General features: G+C 39.1%; 1 protein-coding gene across 3 annotated transcripts; it reads right to left on the bottom strand.

Moving 5' to 3' along the window:
• Positions 1–2,671: 2,671 nt before the first annotated feature.
• On the bottom strand, positions 2,672–23,562 carry agmo (alkylglycerol monooxygenase). 3 transcript variants are annotated; one of them, XM_062466316.1, is made up of 14 exons: positions 23,387–23,562; positions 23,214–23,296; positions 21,240–21,261; positions 20,839–20,990; positions 15,289–15,392; positions 15,096–15,191; positions 13,812–13,878; positions 13,660–13,725; positions 13,472–13,551; positions 12,468–12,602; positions 11,634–11,750; positions 10,801–10,883; positions 10,401–10,506; positions 2,672–3,491 (listed from the first exon to the last, which is right to left on the bottom strand). In XM_062466316.1, exons 1-14 carry the CDS (start codon positions 23,404–23,406, stop codon positions 3,411–3,413), a joined length of 1,212 nt encoding a protein of 403 aa, XP_062322300.1. In that variant the 5' UTR covers positions 23,407–23,562; the 3' UTR covers positions 2,672–3,410. The 3 variants fall into 3 exon arrangements, with proteins under 3 accessions (XP_062322300.1, XP_062322299.1, XP_062322298.1); XM_062466315.1 differs by having other exon boundaries at positions 2,674–3,491; positions 21,240–21,370; positions 23,387–23,413; XM_062466314.1 differs by lacking the exon at positions 23,387–23,562 and having other exon boundaries at positions 2,674–3,491; positions 21,240–21,370; positions 23,214–23,373.
• Between the last annotated feature and the right edge of the window lie 119 nt (positions 23,563–23,681).

Here is a 23,681-nt window from a genome sequence, read left to right as displayed (position 1 = left end):
GGGAATATCGCTCTACAAGACTGATGGGATGTGACTAAACAGGGAGGGGAAGAGTTCCATTCAAACAGGAAGTCTGATCAGACAATTAGCCTTATTCAACAACCCTATTTAATGTTTATTTAATAGTGGTTGAGAAAGGACAGAGGCTCATCAAATTGTCAAATAGAAAAATTTACAAAATATCCCAAATGAAAAAATCACATTAAATTCATTGTAAATATATGATGTGAATTGAAGTCATCTCTGTAAAACACAAGTTGGAATGGTTTATTTGATTTCAAAATAATGCTATTCTACCTACCTGCTTTGATCCAGTCCTATAAAATATGTATTATATCACATAGAACACTATGCCCAGGACCAGCATGCTTATTGGATCACCAAATTCATTTAACAGCCTGGGTTTAAATGATGGCAGTCATCGCTGACACCGTTCTCATATACCTACATCTACAAGGCGACTGAAATGCAGAACAAACAGGGAACAGTGACCAAAAGTAGGGTTGGAAGTGATTGACTAGTGTGCCAATACTGTTAGTGTTTTCCCCTGCAGGCAGTCTCTAAACATATTTCTAGTCACAGCAGACCCAGTTGAAGTATTGACATTTCCCTCACATGTGACTGTGGGGGTTGAGAGACGGTGCATCAGATTTACAAAGAGGGATTGTCAGAACACTATCTTCCCCCACCAGGGCCCTTTATCTATCTACAAAACACAGCATGAACCTTTAATAGGATACCAATCCATGCTTCAATACTAAATATGGATTTGTTATATAATACATTCAATCAGATTCACAATTTGGATAAAATGCATGAATTAAGAAAAACTATCCATGTGCCATGTCATACCCCACAATTGCTCTTTAATGCACCTATGTGTGCATAAGTATTATTGTACAGTATTATATATTTTGGAAAAACCATTGATCTGTCAGGTTTGAACAAGGATTGAATGACATCTCAGATCTGATTGCAAAAATACAGCCCTACCTCCTCTCGTCAATATGTAGAACTATACTGTAGATGAGCCACAGTTTTGGCTGAAGTGCCTTATGCACAGATGGATAAATCAAATGAAAACAATCCGTTTCCATGGTTACGAGAAATCCAACGAAGAATCACGAATGCACAGATTCGCCAGTACGTCATTCGAATATTTTTACCCGAGGCTCAGAACGGTATCTGCTGTATACAGTACTTAGTAAGCCTTTAGTGTGAAAAAAAACTCTGTGTGCTAACTCTGTGTATCATTGTGGGGCCATTATGTAAGGCCCATCGACGCGACATAACGGCGTCCCTGGTGCCTGGAGATGTGTCTGTGAAGCTGCCTATTAGACAGCTGGGCCTCTCACTTTCTATACATCCCTAGAGAAGCCACGGGAGCATGATGTCATGGACAGTTTCACCACAGCCTTCCACTGACAGCATTCCACTACTCCTGGTGTTATCTAGCTTTTCCACAGCAAACACCTCCACACTCCACAGGATTCATCTACTGGCTTCTACAGCATCTATGATTCCATTTGCTGCATTTGTTTGCCAATGTGTTGGTGTATTTGTATTATGGATCCACACTGAGCATCCATTAGCTGTACACAGTCATTCGTTAACGACGTCTTCACATCCAAAAGTAATGATTTTAGACCTTATGTCCACAATGTGAATAATGGATTGTGTGAGTGCGTGTGTGTGTGATGGCAGAGGAACAACTGCGTTGATCTGCATGTTAATAGTTGGTACAGATCACAAGGCTATTTCCATAAAGTGAGTCACTTCAACAGTTTGTAGCAGAATTATTTTTGCTCTCCCCATCTGCCGGCTTGAAGAGAAATGGAAAATGAGCCATATCTGTAAGGTATATGTATATAACTGTATATATAACAGCAGTCACAGCAGTGAAAGACTGACATTGTGGCTATTTAAAACAGAGTAAAATATATTTAACATGTTCGATTGCAATGCTGTGTTTGAAAGGACTGACAAAGTGACTTATCCTAGGTCCAGCGAGCAGCATCCTCCACTAACACGAGTGCTTTGATGATATCAAAGTGGCATAGCATTAGCTTTCCCCAGAGCGACTGTGAGGACAGAGAGAAAGAGAAGGTTGGGGAGAGAGAATTATATCTTGTTTTACACTGCACAGTAACTTACTTAATCATTCAGATCTGGAATGTTATTTCCCAAAACAGGTTTAAGACTAGAATAGACAGGTGATGATTAAGTACTGTATACGCTAAGGCTGTTTCGAGACAAATATATCTTCTGGATATGTTCTTAAAGAAAAACTATATATGGACAGAGAGAAGTAAAGGCGAAAAAAGTAAGACAAGACAGAGAAAGGAGAAAGGTTGGAGAAAGAAAGAGAGAGACAGAGACAGAAAAAGAGAGACAGAGAGAGACACACAGACAGAAAACAGAGACAGAGACAGAGAGACAGAGAGATCTGTTCTGTCTGTTAATTATTTAGTGTATTCATAGTACAAAAACAACTAAACCACAGCTTCAGAAAACCAAGTGGCATTAGGACAGGCTTCCTGTGTTCAGTCCATTTTCACAACAAGGTATTATTTATTTGAATAGAGATTTCAATTTTTTGACAAACATAGTAGCAATTTGGTATATGTAGCTATGTCACAAACAGCAGTTTTGTGGATTGTCGAGAACAGCAGATCTGTACTCAGTCAATCTAACAATAGTGCCACCTGGTGTTGACTTGAAGGAGTGAGATAATTAAGAGTAAAGATGTACAGAATGATTTCCATTTAATATTTCACATTGCTCTTACATTGTTGGTTTACAACAATTCATATATTCAAAAGTTGTGTTGTAAAATAACATCTTCTAGATTTGACAAATTATGGACTAATAACATTTGGTTGCATTTCTTTACATTTTATGAAAACAATATGAGCATATTCAAGAGTTTAAAGAGAAAGTGTTGCATGGATAAAGATAGCCATTTCTAATATTATCCGTGACTATCAGGAGGAATGTTTGTAAATGGCTGATCTGATTGAATAGTGATAATCAATCAATAGCACCCATGTTAACAATGTTTAACAATCTGAACATTACCATAAACTATTCCTTGTCACATGTGTTCAGTTATGTAGTAACAACAATAGGTGAACAAAATGTAATGTAATTTTGTTTATGATACAACATCATTGTCATGATAATAATTATAGTATTACCTGTATAAAAAATATTTGTCAGGGACATTAATGTATGCTGTGTAATAGACACTTTAATCAATGTTTATGCACATACAAATGTATAATACCTAACGCATAAGAAACTGTATAATTGTTATACATACAAGTACTTTGACAAGTAAAGCATAATCATGGTTAAACTATTTGATTGGTACAGGAAGGCCTAGGGACTGTGTGACTTTTCCTTAAGACTTAGTGTGACTTCTTCTTGACAGCAACTATCTGGATGAAGGTCTGCATGCCCCAGTACAGCAGAGAGAGGGAGACAAACGTCTGTACAATACAAAGAAGCAGTTTAGGATAATATTCCCTTCATTCCTAAAGGGGTCTGTAAAAACACAGTTTAAGTTTTTATAGCAAATTTTTCATAGCTATAAATGGAAACTTTCATTTGATCCAGTGGTGAAAAACATTGACACAAGTGATATTATTTCTAAAGTCTGTTTGTATGTGGATGTATTGAGATCCAGTATAAAAGTGCATTTACTGTATGTATGAAGCAAAAGTGAATGGGAAGACATTTTCTGGCAGAGTAGGCAAGGACTAGTAAAGGTTATGGAGTAGGCCAAAGTCATCTCCCAAAATGCTTATGAGCATTCGTAGGTCAAGAGGTCAGAACAGCAGGGGAACACAAGGTAAAAAACAGTTGTACTCTCTTGCCGCCCACCCCCAGCCCCCACCCCACTGTGTTCTGGCCCATAAACTGCATCCTACTTTGCAGACTGAGCCAAAACCAGGCCCCTGTCTATCACAGGCAAAGGCCTGATGGGAAAAAGTAGTGTTTCCTACTGGACGTTGCAGCTGTTTTCCTCTGAGAGAGAGAAAAGGCATGGGGGAGAGGGGGAGAGAGGGTAACAGGAACTGGAACGGCCCCCTGTCCCTTTTCTTCTACTCACTACCTGTCATGGCAAACAGGTTCCCTACTGGGAGAAAGGGATTTGAGAGAGGGATAGAGTGGGAAGGGAGGGTTCCAAAAAAATAAAAGAAAGCGACCTGACCCAGAAAGTCCAAAGTCTGGGGCACATGTTACTATGCGGAAGTCTATTACACTGACCATGAAGTTGCTATGTTAGTGCCCACTGAGGAGATGTATAAGGATAGATAATAAGGCATACTCCTAGGAGAACCTCACATATCATATCTCCAAACAAAAGCCTGACAACATGTATATCAAACCAACATGTTTTGGAAGGTCATATATATCGGTTCGGCTCTCATCTCTCCAGCCACACTGTGCAGTTTAATGGGTTAGGGTGGAAATGCATGTGGGACAGATTACATGTTGAAGTGGTGGGGTTTGCAAATAAGCACTACAAGCATAGAACATTGACTCCCAAAGTATAAATCTCAACAGATCAGCTCACACTCACTTTGTTTTGTTTTGCGAGTTGGTACAATACCTGGTTAAAGTACTAATAAGAGAGAGTACAACCGTGCAGGGCATTAAAGTTCAAATGTTTTGTAGCTGATCCTCTTGTTTAAGGTCGTTGTTTTTTTCCCCCCCGTTTCATTTTAACATTTAAAAGTAAGGAAATCTATACACACACTCATTTATTATGAACATGCTGTGTTTTACAAAGTGTTCCTATCAAACATAAAACGATAAGGGTTAATCAAAGGCTTTCTATGCCTATGAAAGCCTTCATGTTTTGAATATAAGATTTAACTGGGTGGCTATGCCTTCAATACACTGACACAAACAATAGATAAAATGGATATGTTGAATGCACAAAAAAATATGAGAATCTTTTGTCATCTCCTGTTTGGTTTCTACCCTCAGTGCAGTAGGGAGTTAACTGGCAGGGCCTGAGGTCTCCAAAGCAGCTGCACTCATGATTGAAATCAAAACAAGGCACAATGGCTGTGCCAGAAGTGTGATATATGGGTTGGAGTGGGATGTTTCCAGAGAGTCTTGTTCATATGGCTGCTCATAGTACACATTAGGTAAGACATTGTCTAGGGAGCAGGTGAGACAACACACACATCTGCATTCATGGTTTTAGACACATCCACACACACACACATTTGCGCACCAGTGCACATGCTCACACACACACACGCGCAAACACCTGTTGTTTTTTTCCTGTCTCTTCCTTATTTTTAGGTCTTTGAGCCTACTAATAGTATATGTGGCACAGTGTAGGTTAATGTCTCACCAGAGAGCACAGTCTGAGCAATGAGAAATATTCACAATACCCTCCCACGCAGACATACACCACACACACCAGACACACAAGCGCAATTTTACTCTAGTGTAGGCTCAAAGCATTTAGCCCCTACATGTCTTTCTTCTGCATCTACAGTTTCAGCATCTTTCAGCATAATGTTGTTTTCCCCCCATTATTTGTATTTGTATTTCAGACACTTCAAAATGAAACTGACCTGTCTGAATTCCAAAAGGTCATCGCCTTGGCATCGCCAGGCTTCACCACAGAAGTCTACTGCACACCTCAGTAATACCCATAATGATTTTGGTGGCGACTGACTGGAGGGAAGGAGAAAGTTGGTGGAAAGCTGGCAGACTGGATGGTGGGCCTTGTTCCAAAAACCCAGGATAGAAAAGAGCAGGGAGGGGCGCACTTCAACCCTGAAAATTCTAGTTCTTTGATGGTGCAATCAAGGGGGAAACCAGGGCTACAGAAGCCTGTGTCTCTGCGGACACTCTGTAAATCAGTTCAATGGGATTTCCCAGAGAAGGGGCAAAGATGGATGGGTCTTAAGGGGCTTGTAGGAGAGCTATCATTCCCCCTCCCTCCCTTCTGGCCTCTTTTTCTCCACCCATCTCTGCTCCTCTTGTTGCCTAAGCAACTCGGAGGAATTGGATGATGTTAATGTTAGATGCTGAACCAGTCAGCTGTGTTTGGAACACAGTAGTCTACACAGTATGTTGAATATAGAGAGTGCACAAGGTAAAGCTGACCCTGTAAAAGCGCAGCCCAGGACCAACCTCTTAGATTCCGTCTCTCTAGCCTAATGAATCAGAAGCCCAATAATAACCAAAGCCAATGCTTTTATTGTACTTATACATCCACCTCATCCCCACACTCCTTCTAATGAGAGTGCAAGGTCCATTGTGAAAAAGACATGCATGACGGGAGATTCCGCAGTGTGTGTGTGTATAGTGTGTGTGTGTATAGTGTGTGTGTGTTCAGTATGTGTGTGCGCAGGTGCATATGAAGTACATGAAGATAGAGAAATCCCCTTCCATTATTATGTGTGATGTGTTTTGTGACTGTGAATAATTCTTTAATGTTAACATGTGTTGTGTTTACTAATGTTCTGCATTCATGAATATATAAATGATAAAAGCATTATTGGGCAACACTTTATATAAAGGTTACGTTACCTACTGTACCATGTAAGTATATTTCAAAACCTATAGTCAAAGCGTTGTAGGAACATAGGAAATTGCAATGTAATTAAATTGTTTTAAGTGTTAGTGGCATAGGTTATTACTAAAGTGTAAGAAGACATGGTATTGGGGGAGGGGTCTATGGGGTAAGTGGATGCTGTAAAGGGGAATTATTTTGGATATGGACAGCAACATTTCTGAGCAGAATTTAAATCAACAGATAACTATAAAAATCATAAAATGACTCAAAGAAACTCAACTAAATACTGGTTCTAGGAGTTAATACATAATTTATACTGTAAAAGACACCAGACACCCTGAAAATAACTGTTCTCCAAAAGGATTTTCATGGCTTTTTGGCATGTGTCTTGGCTCTTGAGTGACATGATCCCCAGCACACAGACTGATACTATTTCACAATGTGTGCAAAGAGCTATTCCACTGTTTACTTGACTATCTTTACCCAACACTCCTCCCCTTCAAACCCCACTATTTCACCCAGAGGGATTTCCTTTCCATCACTGATGACGATGTCATTCCTCAGGAGTTTCCATAGCCCCAAATTATCTTTTAACCTCATGGTGTTGCTGGGAGTGAATCTCTTGCACCTGAAAACATGCTTGTACAAACTACAATCGCAGAAAATGTCTCCCTTTATCAGTTGTCTTATCTTCTCAGTCAGGGTCCGAGCTTTGACAATTGGGGGAACTGTAGGGATGTGGTTTACATAGTCTTTTTCAAAAGTGTCAGGTGTTGTGGTAGATAAGGATGCTTGGTGAGCTTTTGTGTCCGTGTGAACTATGAAAATATTGTTCTGACCTTTCTCTTTGACTATGGAATATTTTCCTTTCCTGTAAGGCTTGGTGAAATATGAATGTGTTCTTTGGTACTGGAAACACTAAATGAGATGATATGTACATTTTCTATTTTTTTAAGGAATAAAGAAAATAAAACAGGATTTTCAATGATGGATACAATCCTTCTATCAATGATGGAATTACACTTAATGTAAGACAATGATGCATCTTTGGTAGAGAGGATGACTTAGTCTTACAATACTAATCCTTTAGGAATTTTGTAAATCGTTTGGGAAAATTTTCCTCAAGTATCAGTGTATCTGAAATGCCCTTCAGAGACGCTACTTCTTCTTGGACTGGTATATTTTTATTAGTTCTCCTCCTAAATTACTATGAAGTTTCAGGGCGTAGCCAATTCAAAGTAGACTGATGTAATTACTGTGGGACATGCAGAGTCAGTCCCACAGTGTTAGTTCTACAGCACGTTCCGTTATACCTTCAAGCAGAGCCTGTCTCTGTTGAAATAACCATTTGTTAAATAATTTCAGGCACGTCCCACTTACCATTACTCCCCGGCTTAACAACATACATACACATGCACTAGCATCCATACACACAAGCACTCTGTCAGACACACAAACACACAAACATTCAATAACACGGTCAATACACAGTTAAGACACATTCAGATACACATCTACCCCCTCTCACACACACACACACACACTTTCTCTCACACACATACACAAACACACCATCTAAAACAGCATGGGCTCCATGTGTGCCACACAGATGTAGGGTGTGGGTGGGTAAGTGTGGCAGGCGAGGTACTATGGTCCCAGTTTACAGGTCAAGACTGCAGCTTTACAAGCGAAATCTCCAGAGCCACTATAAATACCACTGTGAGCTTTAAGGGTGCCATATATCACACCAGTGGGCTTTAAGTGCCACAGCCTAGCTTACTTTTTACTTTTTGTAGTTCTTTTTTATGTTGAGTTGAATGTGCCTGAATACAATGAAATTAGACTTTCCCCCCTCTTGCTCTGAGTCACTGTTAATTGATTGGTCGACTTCAAAACACGTTCCCCTTCAACAAAGAGTTGGCCATTCACCTTGAGTATCAGAGCTCTATATCATTACTGTACCATGACTTTTACTGCTTATGCCGTAGAAACGGGCAAAAGAGCTTGTCAGGAACAGTTTGGTCAAAGCAGACGTGGTTTTCAAAGAGTACCACCAGCATTGGTGACATTTATTCTTCTCACAAAAAAGGAACTTAATGATACACTGATAACAACAGCATGTACTATATTACTTAACATGTGCATTGTACAGAGGTATCACTGCAGAATACACGTAGAGCTAACTCTATGTCTGTCATTCAGAGATCAGGAATAGTCTCATCATAACAGGGAGAAAAACTTCCAAAGCTCTTTTTAACACCTGTGTGAACAGACGTGGAAAAAGACAATGAAAGGAGGGATTCAGAGATCACGTGCAAATCTCGTCAGCCAAACCTAGTTAGCAGCCGAACAGACTAATGGTTTCCAGAAGGGTTGCTTAACACAAACTGGTCGGGATGGAAGGGATAGGGGGAGGAGGAAAGGGAGGGAGGTAAAAAGAGTGGGAGGGATAAGGGCACATATTAAGAGGTCAGTTGCGATCTGCAAGTGCCAGAAACACACAGCAATTTCCTGGTCAATTGGACTGTGCATCTGGAGTCGTACATCACCCATGACTGTGTTTCAGGAGGTAGTGCAAGTTCCTACTGTACACACTGCACATGCAACAGAAACACGCACATGCGACATGTGAACATACAGAAGCACATCTGAAAGAGAAATCAACTAAATATGAATATACATTCTCTAATACATACACGTTTACTCACATACTGTACAGTTTATGGCTATTGTCACAACTGGACAAAAGCCATTTTCATCCATGCATGCTAGCCTAGCTACAGGCAAGCCCAGGGCTCTAACTAGGCCTAATGGCCCCTAAAGACTGGCTGTCAACTGCTCTCAGCCTCAATCACACACACAGACTCTATTTTGGGACACTTTTTGTGATTAGTGGATTATCACTGTCATTTCAACTGTGTCCTTATTGATTAGTAGAGGAAGTCAAATTACACAAATTGCAATGCCCAGAATTATGCTTTTCAGAATGAAAAGGTGAGGCTTGGTCAAGGCCTTATGTGGCTCAGGAATAAATCACAGTCACTCGATGTGCCTGACTCTCCCGCTTTCTGCTGGCTCTTGCAGTTGAGTCAGGGCAAAGGGAACAGTGAAAGGAATATATGTCCTGCCTTCAATACAGCCACACCCACAAAGAAATCAGCATGATGGAACTAACCCTCTCCGATTTTTGATAGCACCAGGATGTATATACTGTAAACAGTTTACCCAATGTGTACAGCAGAGAATACTGTTTGCCTAGGGATACAAAGAGTATGGGGTACCAAGACTACATTGTATTTTTTAAGAAAAGAATATTTACAGCATTACAGTTATTGTGTTATGTCAAATGTATCCGATAATGTATATAGCTTTAGTGTACAACTTACTTTTTTCATCACACTTTACTTTTAAAATACAAAAACAAACTATGAAGCTTGTTCCCAGTGGTGAACCCCAGGTGTACCCCAAGTGAAAACAGAAATGGGAAAGTGTTTGTTTTCATTTCCAACTCAGTTATAAAAGTAGGCAGAGTTCTCTAACTACATCATCTAAATGGATATGTTGTTAAGGTAGTGTGCTTGTTTTTAGTGCTATTCCTTAGCATCCCTTTTTGTCAGTATTGTTCGTGCCTGTATTTAAGTTGTGTATACTGTCAATCATTTGGCAAAAACGATAACAGGGCATCTAAGGGCAGCCAAACTAAACAAAAAAGAGGTAACCAATCCAAAATAATCATGAATATATTAAGTACTGTAGGTTTTAATGTGTTATTGTAAAGTATAATCTGTACTTGTATACTATGTATGTTATATACATCTATAGGATGTGTGTCTGAGGTAATATCACTTACCTTTATGGGCACTGCCAGAGAGGGCAGAGGTGGTGCCAACATGTCATGTGTCATCATCGTCACCATCAGGGCACAGCGTAGCGTCTCAAGCATGGCCGCTGTCGTCCTGCACATAAAGAGGAAAAAACAGTACGTAACAAATATAAACCCTGACACGGGTCGTTGGTGGGGGTCAAGTGCATTCATAACACATTTCAAAGTAATTCACATGTTACAGGCACGTATGTGAACAGTACCCATGTTTAAGCCCTACCGTAACCAAGAATTAAGGGTTGTAACATGACTTGATAAAATGCACTGTCAGGGATCACTTGAAATGGATCAATCCTCAAGAATGTGAATTATTTTCCAATTTACTGAGCTGATTGACCCTCTCAAGTAAAATATTACTGTACTATACCTCTGGTCAATGATGAAGCCAATGGAAGTGAGAGTCAGCACAATATAGCCAGTCATCAGCAGAACTGTAAGCTGGGACAGCATCTATGGGTGGAGACAGTACATCAAGTCATGAGTAGTGCAAACATTTCAGTCCATGTTGGGCCTTCCTCAGTGCAAGACATAAGTGCACTTATGTGAAGTGAACACATGGGTTTAAACACTGAAATGTGATTTACTGTCCAGTCAAATCCCTCACTTTGTTATTGTCCATGTAAGTACTGATTGCTGCATCCTGAAGGCTATTTGGGTTGGGAAATGGTTGACTTGATAATTAAAGTGTTTGCATGGCCTCTAAGACCACAAGCTTCTGCTGTTGCTGCTGTTTGTGCGTTGACTGAAGGAGGGAACCCTCCACCAGGACTATGGTGAGGGGGACCACAAATAAAAGAACACGATAGAGGTGGAAATTGCTAAAAGGCCGGCCAGGTTCATTTGGAGTTAGAAAGCTGGGTGGGACAGCACATTTTGGCTAACCAAAACTATTCCTGGGGAAAATTGTTTTCAAAAGATAACTGTTGTGGAGAAAATACTGCTTTGATGAAGAAAAAATTGCACTTTTGGCACTGAGAATGGAAAAGAATAGACAAAAGTTGTCATGATGCTAGGTCGAGACCCACTCTGTGTTCAATAAGTGTAAGAGATAACATGACGATAGACCACAACAAAATTAACTATAATACACTGAAGAAAAGTATCCACATTGTGGTTTGACCGTAACAATTGAAGATGACAAAAACAATTATACTCAAAAATTATATTTCACTCTTGGATAAAAGCCTAAAACTTATTTACCAACTTAGTTGCAAACACATTGTGGTAAACCCACAGAACCAATAGGAACTGCATGCATACGTAGACCTGGCGGGGAACTGGCCAACTTGGATCATGTGGCATCTCTTCTCCTGTCACCTGGAAATATAAATTAACATTTTAAATACTATTAACACATAAATAGTAATTGTGGGAGAGCACTGGGCAGGTGTTCAAAGTGGTACAGTTTGCACTGTACAATCTATGTCTGTTTCCGTGTGCATTCATGTCAGATAATTCATCACTGCTTTAGTTACCCACAGTCTACAACAGGAGTTCTTTCATGATATTGTGGCCATCTCCCAGTGCCTTCCACAAGTTTAGAATCACCATGTAGAGTTTTAGAGACACATTTAATTGTAAAGGCTGTAGGTTTTTGATTAAAGTGAGAAGCATGAAGGGTCAGAATACTATGTGTTATTTCAAAGCTAACCGCTGGGGCACAAATTGGGACCATTAGTTTTATAAACACGCATGAACACAATGCATGCATGTATGCACACACACACACACACACACACACACACACATACAACACTTTTGATCTCACACATTTAATGAACGAAAATAAGTATTGTGTTCCCTCTACAAAGGCTTTATGTGGTGTGGTGTGTCCTTGTAAATCTTGTGTAAAATGTCACATTTCCATGGGAGAATTCGAAGTCATTTGGAAAAACCTTTGTGTCAAATGTTAGGTAGTTCGGTATGTGGGTGTCAGATTTAAATAACATGCCCTGTGTGGGAAGTCAGACACAACAACCTCAACATGTGGTTTATAACACTCTATTCTTGAAACACTATGTACTTCTCTCTCACAGTGGGAACCTCTGCATGATTCCCCAATCTTGGTTCACCAGGTTTCCAACTTGGTCCTTTGAATATGATGGACAATTTATTTGCAACTTTAGTGTTTTTCTTAAATCTTCTCCACACATATCTATAATAGTGTAGCTACAAAGGGGAAAATAAAGAAATTCCGTTAGTAAATTACATTTTCATTTAGTCATTTAGCAGACGCTCTTATCCAGAGCGACTTACAGTAAATACAGGGACATTCCCCCGAGGCAAGTAGGGTGAAGTGCCTTGCCCAAGGACACAACGTCATTTTTGCACGGCCGGGAATCAAACCGACAATCTTCTGATTACTAGCCTGATTACTAACCCGATTCCCTAACCGCTCAGCCACCTGACTCCACTGAAATGAATGTGCCAAAAGTACATCAACACCCTTGAATTAATCTATATTGTTAGGTACCAATATCGATCTTCTTTGAAGCCTCAATTCACCCTGTTCCTTGTCATTTGAAGTACATTGGCCCTGTTGCACGCTACCATTGGTGGTTGCAGAGAAAATAATCAAACTCAACTCCTAGCATTTATTTTGACTGGCCTCTTTCACCTCTGCTGGGAAGTTTGTTTAAAAGTGGAGTAATACTGTTATGGTTACAGCATAGCTGCACCATCAGCAGGGAAACCTGAGTCTGTTCCTCATCTCTAGCCGTAATGGGAGGTGTTCAAAGTCAGTCTGAGATGCTCGGATGGAGTGTAATGGACAGACTCATTGTCTGACCCCACTCATTTAATATTGAGAATGACCAATACAACCAAGCTGTCAAATGTTTAGCTAGTACAAGTAATGTAAGTGCACCCAACAAATAAAACATTACCCATCTTGTCAGAATTTAAGGAATACTACATACAGTACTAAAAGTTATTTAACAGCACTAACAATTTCAATACATAATAATGCATTGTATAATTCCATAAATTTGGTTTTCCGAGACAATTCTTGTAATAGTAGTACTTCTTGTGAGACTGACCTGAACAGTGAGAATTTCAAACGTGTTTATTGGATGAACAAGACCATAGATGACTTTATCAGTTTCTGTAGCAAAGGTTCCTGGGTGAGTGAGATGATGAATCTTATTAGTTGCACCTTGATAATCATCATCGTTCCTGAAACTAAGAGGCATGATGTGCAATTGACAAACTGAAGGTGTGCACTTACCAAATAAACGATCCCATATGATCAGAGCTCCTCCATAGTTCTTGTCTATGCAATAAAGATTCCTCCCTGCAAATAAATACACAGTTCTTCTGATATACTGTACATCTTTCTGAATAAAAATGGAAAACAAATATTATAATTAAAAGTCTTACCATGATGAACTCTGTGGTGACTGGGTGTGTTCAGAATCCATTCCAGAGGCCCGAGATCTTTTATCACCTGAAGATCACAAAGAACAATCATTTAAAGTGTTACTTAAAAAAATAGGAAATGACAATGCTTCCAATCTGCAGTTTATATGTTTGTTTGTTTGTTTTTTAAGTAAATCAAAAGTTATGCCTTAACTTTACTGACCTTTACTGAAAAGAAACAATGGAAAGAGTGGCAGACAAATTCCAAGATGGAGAAAACAATATTCATAAATTGAAAGCCAAACAAAAACGGAGATGGTCAAACTGAGAGGACTCATAACCATGAAGGTAGTTAACACTACAAAATGTTCTTTATGTACTTCTGGTTCCTGTAGACATACACCGTTTCAAGTTTTAACAATGAATGCACATGCAAACGTACTGCATATCAGTGTATCAGTGTAAATAGTTAGTGCATATACACTAAAGCTTTCAAAAGAAATGCCTCATATACTCATAATTAAACACATAAGATTCTTCAGTGGCATGCACACACACATGCACACACCATCATTACTGAGCCATACAGCACATATTTCAGAAGTATCAGGTTTCTCTTTGGGTGTAACTTCTACAGAGAAACTTTATGTTTGGGTCTAAAAGTGATTGTACAGTCTAGGAAATGTGCACAACTGGACAGAGTCTCTCAATGATTCATTATTTCCACGTAATGAGTGGTCTGGCAAGAGCCAGTTTTATCTTGAATGAAAACGGTCTCTCTATTCCACTCATATTCTAACACAGGGTCGGTGAAGACTAGCGTGCCAATATATTACACAACATCAAAAGAGTCTATAAAGGAGGCCTAAACTATATCCCACAGAAAATTGTGAATGTTACGACTAATAATGTACTAAAAGATGGAAGCGATTTCAAATCCATTCATTCCCCCCTAATGATTGGGAATTGAAAGATACTCCCAGTTGCTTTAAAAGGAGGTCATGCTTCTGTTTGGAATATGTAATAAAATCTAATTATTTTTATTAAACACAGGTTTGACTTGAGTCTGGGACCAATACGAGTTCCTGTAGCAGTCAATATAAAATAAAGACCATAGAGTAGTAAGATAACATAATTTTATCTACAAATAGCTTTAGTATCTTTCCATCATTAGCAAAACATAAAATCAATAGTTTCTTCATTCATTACCAGATTATCTGTGCCAGTACCATGTCATTAATTAAACCAAAGGTCTAGCCATTGAGTAGGAACTGTAACTTAGTGGCCAGTAGTGGTGGTATTTACCTCAGTATGGATCCAGAACTGGTAGAGCAGATTAAACTGGATGTGAACGGCAAAGACAGAGGGAGGCAACACTAGAGCCATGGGCAGATAGAACACCTAGGATACACATTTTGAAAAAATTAATTAGAATAAAATATAATAGAGTACAAAACGGTTTCTATTGTTTTGATGGCCAGTTCATGGGAACCCATACCCATGATGAGAACTGTTGGGTGAGAGACTGTCTGAGAGCGGTAGTGAGGTTGTAGTATTCTGAACTGTGGTGAACCTGGTGAGCTGCCCACAAGATGTTTATCTCTGCAGAAACACACACATACAGGAAAAATGATAAAGAGATACTGATATCAACACAGGTCAATAATCTACAAGAGTTTCATAACAAATCACATGGAACCCAGAACAAGTTTGCAAGGACAAACGGTTAACATACAGGACCTTTAACAAGGGTTACAGCATCGGTTTTCAACTTTCACACACACACTGTACTGCTCAACTAACGTGACTCAGCATACAGTAAACTGATTATTCCTTTACAGTGTTGTGATACTTGCTACATTAATATCTGTTTTACACTTCATTTTAACATCCAAAGAAACATGCTTGTTAAGTTAGACTGAATTTGAAGTTTTATTTGGACAACCCATGTATCTGTGCATTTTGGTTTCACCTTCTGTACAAGAGTGCTTTAACCTTCAAATACAGCGGTAAGACATAGACCTTTATGAGATCTTTCTATAATTACATAGGCATTCTATTAAGAAAACAGATAAAGGTCTTCAATATCGTTTTGTGGAGGGTATTTAAGTGATGTGGTAATATTAAAGTAGAGGTTACAAATCATGGGAGTGTTCCTCTTATACACAACAATAATAGACAATTACTGATCAGTCAACATGATGAACACAAACTCGTAAAGCTAACTCTGTTTCATTTGGATAGATATTTCAAAAGACACATCTTGGTACAGATACGTCTCTTTCAATGTTTTATAAACTTGTGAATTCTATTGAAACCATGAATCATAAAACCCAAAGGGTCAAGCTACAGCAGCTGAACAAACATGGTCTGGAGAAAGTGTGTGTGAAAAGGTGCAGAGCATATTTCTGTAAGGACAATGGGACAATATCCTTTCTTACACTTCGCCACAACATGTACTGCAAAGCTTGCTGCCAACCCATCAGAATTCACAGGCTTCATTAAAGAGGATTTAATAAAGTAGAGGAGACCAGGGAAACTCCTTCTTACCCGAGAGACCTATATCACCAATGTTTCTCATTTCAACAAGATATTTTTCAAAGTATACAGTATATTTTATATTGAACTACAGTATATTTAAAGATTATTCAAATAAATGTGCTTCACAGAGAATTAAAGTGAACTTTTTTTAAGAGAGAGAAATGATGTGAGAGAGAGAGAAAAATAAAACAAGACCAAAAGATCTATTTTTAAACATCGTCCCCTCAAGAGAACCACAGAGGTAGTAAGAACTGTCCCATTGTGAAGCACATATAAAGGGAAGTAAATTCCATGACTTGATTTCGCCACCCAGCCCAAGTTTTTTCATCTGGGTTGGTAGGGGGAAGTGTTTGTGTGTGGGGGGACCACGCTGAGGCTGGCTAAGATTGATGCAGGGTGTCAATGCTAGGAAGTACGAACTGCTAGGCTTCACTGAAAGCTCATGTCCTCATCCTGGGCCTCGGCGGGACACCACATAGTTTGGCAGGGTCTATTCAGGAGGGAACCCCTTTAATGATGAGAACCATTGCCACATAGCTCCTTTTCCCAGCCAGAGCAAAAATGCTGAGGACTGCACTTCCACTGATCTCTAGAGGGCCTTTTTGCTTTTAAGATTCTCAGGAATATGCTGGTTGAATGCCTTCTAATATGAAAAATGTAGACAGCAAGGACATTTTTCTGTATCTTTTGAATGTTTTGTTTTCCATGTAAGGGCACAGATTGGTCACATACTAATGACAATGTTCTTGTTATATGAAATACAGTAGTGCAATGTTGTTACATATTTAGTATTATCTACACATACTGATAACCCTCAATCAGAGAGCAGACTTTGTATTAGACAACGGTCACTAATACTCTCCAACGTCTTTTAAATCAATATGTTTGACTATTTCACAGCTGTAATAGTGGGCTCAAATCAGATAAATAGCACTGTCCATTTTCCTGCCAATCATATCATTAGTGGGCTGTAAAAAATTTCCTCTGTTTGGATTGGATATCGTTGCATGAGTTGCCAACATAAACATCACTGCAATGACTCTAGGGAAGCAGGCTAACTCCCAAGTGTCTCTGCAACATTTGATTCAGTCCACACACACTAATCACCAAACACTGCAACAGGCTCACTCACAGTTATTAGTTACTTAATATCTATCACTTATAAATAGCATCAAAGATTGGCTGAGGCAATGTGTGCCCACACAAGTCCAAATAACAGAGAAAAGTATGTATTGGCCAACTGGAGCACATGAGGGCAGCAGACACCCAACTAGCAGGAGAGCTTTCATCAGTCATTCAACTCATCATAATTCTCCTCTAATTATCTTTTTTCCCTGCCTAACTCCTCTATACACAAAAACACACCCCAGTACACTCTCACATGCACAAGCATTCACAAAAGAAAGACATGAGTACCAAACAGAACACGGATGCACATACACACACAGACAGTGATTGATCTGGAGTCATGACCTGCCGGCCATTGTTGATAATATTCCTCCATCCCTTAGGTGGCTCCGTGGTCTCTTGTAGCGCGCCAAGCCGCCATATCCTGACCGATATGGATGTGGAGTCTTTTGTACACCCTTCACCCTGCGCCAGGCCAGGAACTTCCAGTCAGAGTCAAGATTTATGAAGCATGGCCAGGGGTTAACACCGGCCCTGCCATATGGCCAGCGGAGCTCCTCTTTAAACAATAACATCCAGATCAGCCGCACCTCCTCAGGGATGCATACACACACAGCCCTGCAGAGCAGAGGAGGAACGTGGCTCCTTTTGAGTTGAGCTCATCTGTTTGTCTTAACAACTACCGCTGCCTGCAGGGCTGGGGATGTGCACTGCAGGGATGCCGATTGGATGTTGTGTATGCATAGACACAAGCAGGCAGAACTGCACATTTACAGAAATACACAAAACAGACAAAAAACACACTGACATGAAGGTACAAACCTGTACACACAAACTCACTCGCATACTGCACAACCAAATACACCCTTACATATGAATTCCTGGGTTTCTAGTAGGATTATGTAATGTCAGGTGACACATATGAAGGAGAATAAACAGAATCAACAAGACTGTCAACAACACAACTCCTCCAAACTCCCAGATTTCAACTGTGATAGCCCATATAGCCATTGGAATGGAACCGTTTACAAAATCTAAAACATATTTGCAGAATAACATAATTCTCATTTAAATATAGGACTAAATAAAGTCATTCAGACATTTACACAACAGAATAATAGGTAATGGTCCTTTACCTTTAAGCTTATCTACAATATACCATCGGTCTCTGACAAAAACACTAGGTCATAGGCCATCAAGAGCCTCCACCGAACAGACTTACACATTTAGAGAATTAAATCTCTATATCTAGGGTCATACTGTACGAGCAGAACAAAGAAAGAGCATGGGATGTATTCTCAACAAAGATGGCATCAGCTTAAAGAAGACAGCTTTTCCACTCAAAGTACTTTCCATTCAATTAGACAGTCTTTTCAAGTGGAGCACATGAGGGGAAACTATGAAAAGGCCATAAAACTGGTTAAAACAAAAGTCTATTTTACAGTGCAACTAATTAGGACTCATATTGCAGTGGAGGATGTCACATTCGCCCTTTCCCCAACTTTTTATTGTAATATCTTTGTTTTTAACTGTATTAAGTTTTATAGTTCATATGTTTTGACACAATGGGATTTCCCATGGTCCATTGATGTACAAATTGAGTATAAAATAACATTTTAGATGCAAGTAAGAGTGATTTTAGAATGACTACATGTAATCAGGTCATGTTAAAATGTTTTGTATTTATATACTAAGCCAATGTATTTAATCAGATATGATGTAGGCATGTCACATGTTTGATCAGTTACAACATGTTGTTGAATAAGGCTGTCAACTGGACCCAAAACATTTATTGGAATGTTATATTCCCAAAACTAAGAGATTGGACTATAATCGAATCTATATTGCCAGTGCTATAGCCAAAGAAATGGCATTGGTAACATTGAACTGAAAGTCTTTCCGTCAATCATTGACTGACAGTGACAAGATAATAACTGAGTTGTCTAACCTCAATTTCTTATGTAAATTGACATAATAACTACCAGTACTGCTAGTTTATGTACCCTTAGTATAGATAGTCCACATATTTAAATTGTAGGTCCCTATATGTTTATTGTATGCATCTTCCTGCCAAAGCAAATTCCTTGTCTGTGCAAACTTTCATGGCAAATAAATCCCCCATTCTGATAATATTTAAGAAATTCATTTAAAAAAATGATCAAGTTCTTTTCTGGCCACACTACACTTGCAGCTATGCACATAGTGGAAGAAAACATCAAATATGGCCCTACAGCTGACTGTTAGTTGAAGCAATCACACTCCACCAAACAACTGTCATGTTATAAATAAATGTTGATCCTAACTGTTTTTTCTTAAAATGAGCTAGAGGTCATTTACTGTTTGACAGAGATGACCTCACTCTACCAGAGTGCAGAATGCGGTCTACGTCTAGCCTATCCTGTGGTCAGGGAGAGAGTTTCCTTTGGTAAGAAGGGGAAAAGCTTATATCCCTGCACAACCAGACAATTATCTGTTACCCAACAATGTTCCATAATAACAAGTCAAAGGCCAAAGACGGAAATTCAAATGGACATTTTTGAGACATAAAAATGTTACAACACTTAAAAATAAAACTCTTAACTGGATACTCTGTAGATACATGTATATTAGTATGACTTACTTCTGCAATTAGTCAAAACAAAAAAAACGATATAAAAGACAGATGCAGGCACTTCATTAGCAATCCTTTGTAGATTGTGTAGTTGACTTCTTTTGAAAACACACATTCCCATGACAATTTAGTAAATTAGGTGAAGAGACCTAATGGGTTTTTATATGTTTATAACCTAGTACTAAATACATTATTTAAAGATCCAATAACCTTAAACCAGGTTTATGAACCACTAACCACAGAAAACCACGAAGGATAACATATTTTCCTTGTTTACATGTTTTATGCCATCCAAAGTACACTTGTTGAGCAATGACCGCACGGGCACCTTGATACAGACAATCTGGCTTGTTTTCCACTTTCAAAAACACAGCTTCTGTTTACAAAGATTTGAATGCCAATACGGAAGAAAACACAGCTTTGAATCAGAAGAAGGCCATTGACACCATTAAACTCTCCACTGGTGGCAAGTCTGGGGAGGGGAGGGTAAAGTTACCACCCGTATCTGCAGCAACTGGAGCAGGGTAGAGCAGTGACTGGTGGGTGCACAACAGAACTTTCCCAACACATAAGCATCTATTGCTATGGGACAGTGTGTAAAACAAGTCATCACAAACCTGTTGCTTATGTTAGCATAACTTTTGTTTTAGATGAAAAACACTGCATTGTGGGTTTCTGTATTCAGAAAAAACAGGTATGATGACAACGTCTCTAATTCTGTATGTGATGCATATGAAGTCAAACTAAGTGGAAAACAGTGGGTCATACCATGAGCAAAACGGTGTACCCAGTAGTAGCAAAAGTCCACTCCCAGGAAAGCCAGCCACCAGGTCCAGGATGAGTCCCAGGGCAACTCCAGAAGGTGGAAGTGGTTCCATATATACATGTAAGTGGTCAGCTCAAAACTTCGCAGGAACAAACTGTAACACAATGCCATCTGTTAGGATTGTAATCAAAGACTACAGTATATCAACCGTATTTACATTTACATTTAGTCATTTAGCAGACGCTCTTATCCAGAGCGACTTACAGTATGTACAGAGACATTCCCCCGAGGCAAGTAGGGTGAAGTGCCTTGCCCAAGGACAGGTATTTAGATTGTAATCATACAAAATCAAAGACTACTGTGTTATTATCGTTATGTATTATGCAGTTTTGTGATTACTCACTGTGGAAGCCTGGAGATTATACCTGCAGACACAGAGGTGACTCCGTCACTAATGCTAGGCACAGGTAGGCCATTCTTCAGATAGCCCACCACCAGTTCCAGTAACATTAGGCCCACAAAGTAAGGGGTGGCCTGGAGAAAACATGAATCTATTAACTTCAATTAAATGACAACTAAACTAACAAGTGAGTGCAGGGTTCTTTGTTTTGAACTTAAATATTCTAAAAAGGCAAAAAACATTTGCAACCAGACGTTTGCATATTCTCAGAGGGCAACTATATACTTTTAGTAGGTTGGGGGTAGATTATGTTATGGTCATTGTTCCTGTATAAAAAGTGAACATCCCAAAAATCTAGCAATAAACAACAAACTAATGACAAACTGAAAAGATTTTCTGGCATACATCAAATTAGCTAAATGTTCTTTCCTTCTCAATCACTCAACACACTTGCATGCAGAGATTACTCTGACACATTAACAACAAAATCTCAAACATCCAGACATGACACACCCCTGTAAACACTGTATAAGTGTCTGGTCTGTAACAATAGTAAAAAAAAAAAAGATTGTTTAATTGCAGTACTTAGGGACTGGATCAGGACTGCTGTGGTTTTCTCATTTATTCAACTATTAAAATGTGGCTCTTTCGGCTAACATTTTCTATGCTATAGTTACTTCTTTATCATACATCTGGCATGATAAAAAGGCAACATCAGTAGGTTAGTGTGAGTTTACAACTTCTGTTTGTTTTATTCAAGGTTCAGTTTAATCAAGATACTATTCCCTTTTTTAACGTAAACCTCTGCCTTGTGTCTGGTTAGTCCCTACTGCTCACTCATAATGCAACTGGTGTCCAGATTTGGCACCGGGGGAGTCGTTGTTCACCCAGCAGTAGATGGTGAGGACACTGTTCAATTCAAATCAAATCAAATTTATTTGTATAGCCCTTTTTACACGCAAGCATGTCACAGAGGGCTTCACATATGCCCATAGAACTGCCCCTCAACCAACCTAAACCCTCAAGGAAGACAAGGAAAAAATTGTAAAAATTGTTCAATTGTATTGTGATTCCAAAGTCAACAAAAATAATCACCTAGCATGAACCATTACTTACTGTAAGTCGTTCTGGATAAGAGCGCCTGCTAAATGACTAAATGTATACCAATCATGGAAGGAATCGCAAAATCAATCAATTTAAAAAGGAAATTACAAACAATCTTTGCATATTTTGCTGAAGTAAACTGCTCGTTGACACAACATTAGCTAATTTAACACATTAAAATACTTTTCTATTGGGATACATTTCAGCTGTGGGACGTTAGTTCAGACTTAATTTCTGCTGCAAGGTTCAGGAAAAATCATCTCAAGGACAAGGTTATGTGTGTGCCTATGCTTTGACGTTTGTACCGCCATAATTTGTATTAATACCCATGGGGGATGTTCCAGAAATCAGGTTATGTGATATCCGGGTAAGTTAACTCCACAGCTGACACCCAGCTGTGTATCAACATTGCCAATAGGTTGCTGCAACATTGTGAATCAGCTGGGTTAATTTACCCGGTTACGTTGCATAACCTGCTTCCTGGAATAACCCCCTGGCATTGAGAAGCATATTAGTGGTCGTTGTTGCATCAGATTTTTTGAGAGAAATACTGTTGAAGACGTTCCTAAATTAATACATTTCTTAGTAAAACTACAGTAGGCTACCTAGTGGCTACAGTGGTAATTGATGGCTGGTGTGGCTTGTGTGAGATGGCGACTTTTGGTTTGGGTTTGATCAGAGATGGTCTACTTAAAATGTTTGAGAAACGTGTCTGAACAAGACAAACATTTTACTATACATCTAAAACTAAGCTAGAGTGGGCTACCGAGCTTTGGCTCTGAAGTAAGAGTGGATCACAAATCCGTTTGATCGTATCTTTGTTGTTATTGCGCCGAGCATTGCAAGATCATTGAAACTTTTATAGTAACATACCTGTTGCACGTATTGAGGCACATCTTCTACGTGTCGAAATGATGATTCGTTTGGTGTGACCATGTAAAACATGGATCGAACACCTTTAGAAATCCAGTCAGCGTGCAACATATTTGCCCAAGCGCCGTAGACCGACTAAAAGATATCGCTGCTGGTTCCAATGCTTTTTATACCTGCTTGTAGTTGACAACATCAACTTGAACGTACTTCAACCCCGTATATTTGTTGACATTGATTAGTTCAGGATGACGTACTGTAAGGATAGGTTTCACGGTTAAATGCAGAAAAAATGCATTATTGTCAGATTTGTATCCCAAAACGAGGGAGACTAGGACGTTTTTGACAACTCTTTTAAGTAGTCTAATGAAATAAATGCACATTTAATTTGCATGAATACTGCATGGCCTCTTAGGGCTTCCGTCCGTTATTGATGAGAAAAAAAACATTTTGAAATCAGTTCAAGACATC

Source organism: Osmerus eperlanus, chromosome 7 (assembly GCF_963692335.1).
Source record: "Osmerus eperlanus chromosome 7, fOsmEpe2.1, whole genome shotgun sequence".
NCBI classification, from domain to species: domain Eukaryota; kingdom Metazoa; phylum Chordata; class Actinopteri; order Osmeriformes; family Osmeridae; genus Osmerus; species Osmerus eperlanus.
The sequence above is the reverse complement of the archived record's forward strand: the minus strand, read 5'-3'. Positions and strand labels throughout refer to the sequence as shown.

Excerpts from the sequence above, each read along its gene's own strand:
- agmo (XM_062466314.1), bottom strand. The coding sequence starts at position 23,324 with ATGTTGCACGCTGACTGGATTTCTAAAGGTGTTCGATCCATGTTTTAC. Across the intron at positions 13,879-15,095 it reads AGTTCTGGATCCATACTGAG|GTGATAAAAGATCTCGGGCC; the intron begins GTAAATACCACC and ends TGTGATCTTCAG. Across the intron at positions 3,492-10,400 it reads CTCTGGCAGTGCCCATAAAG|ACGTTTGTCTCCCTCTCTCT; the intron begins GTAAGTGATATT and ends TGTATTGTACAG.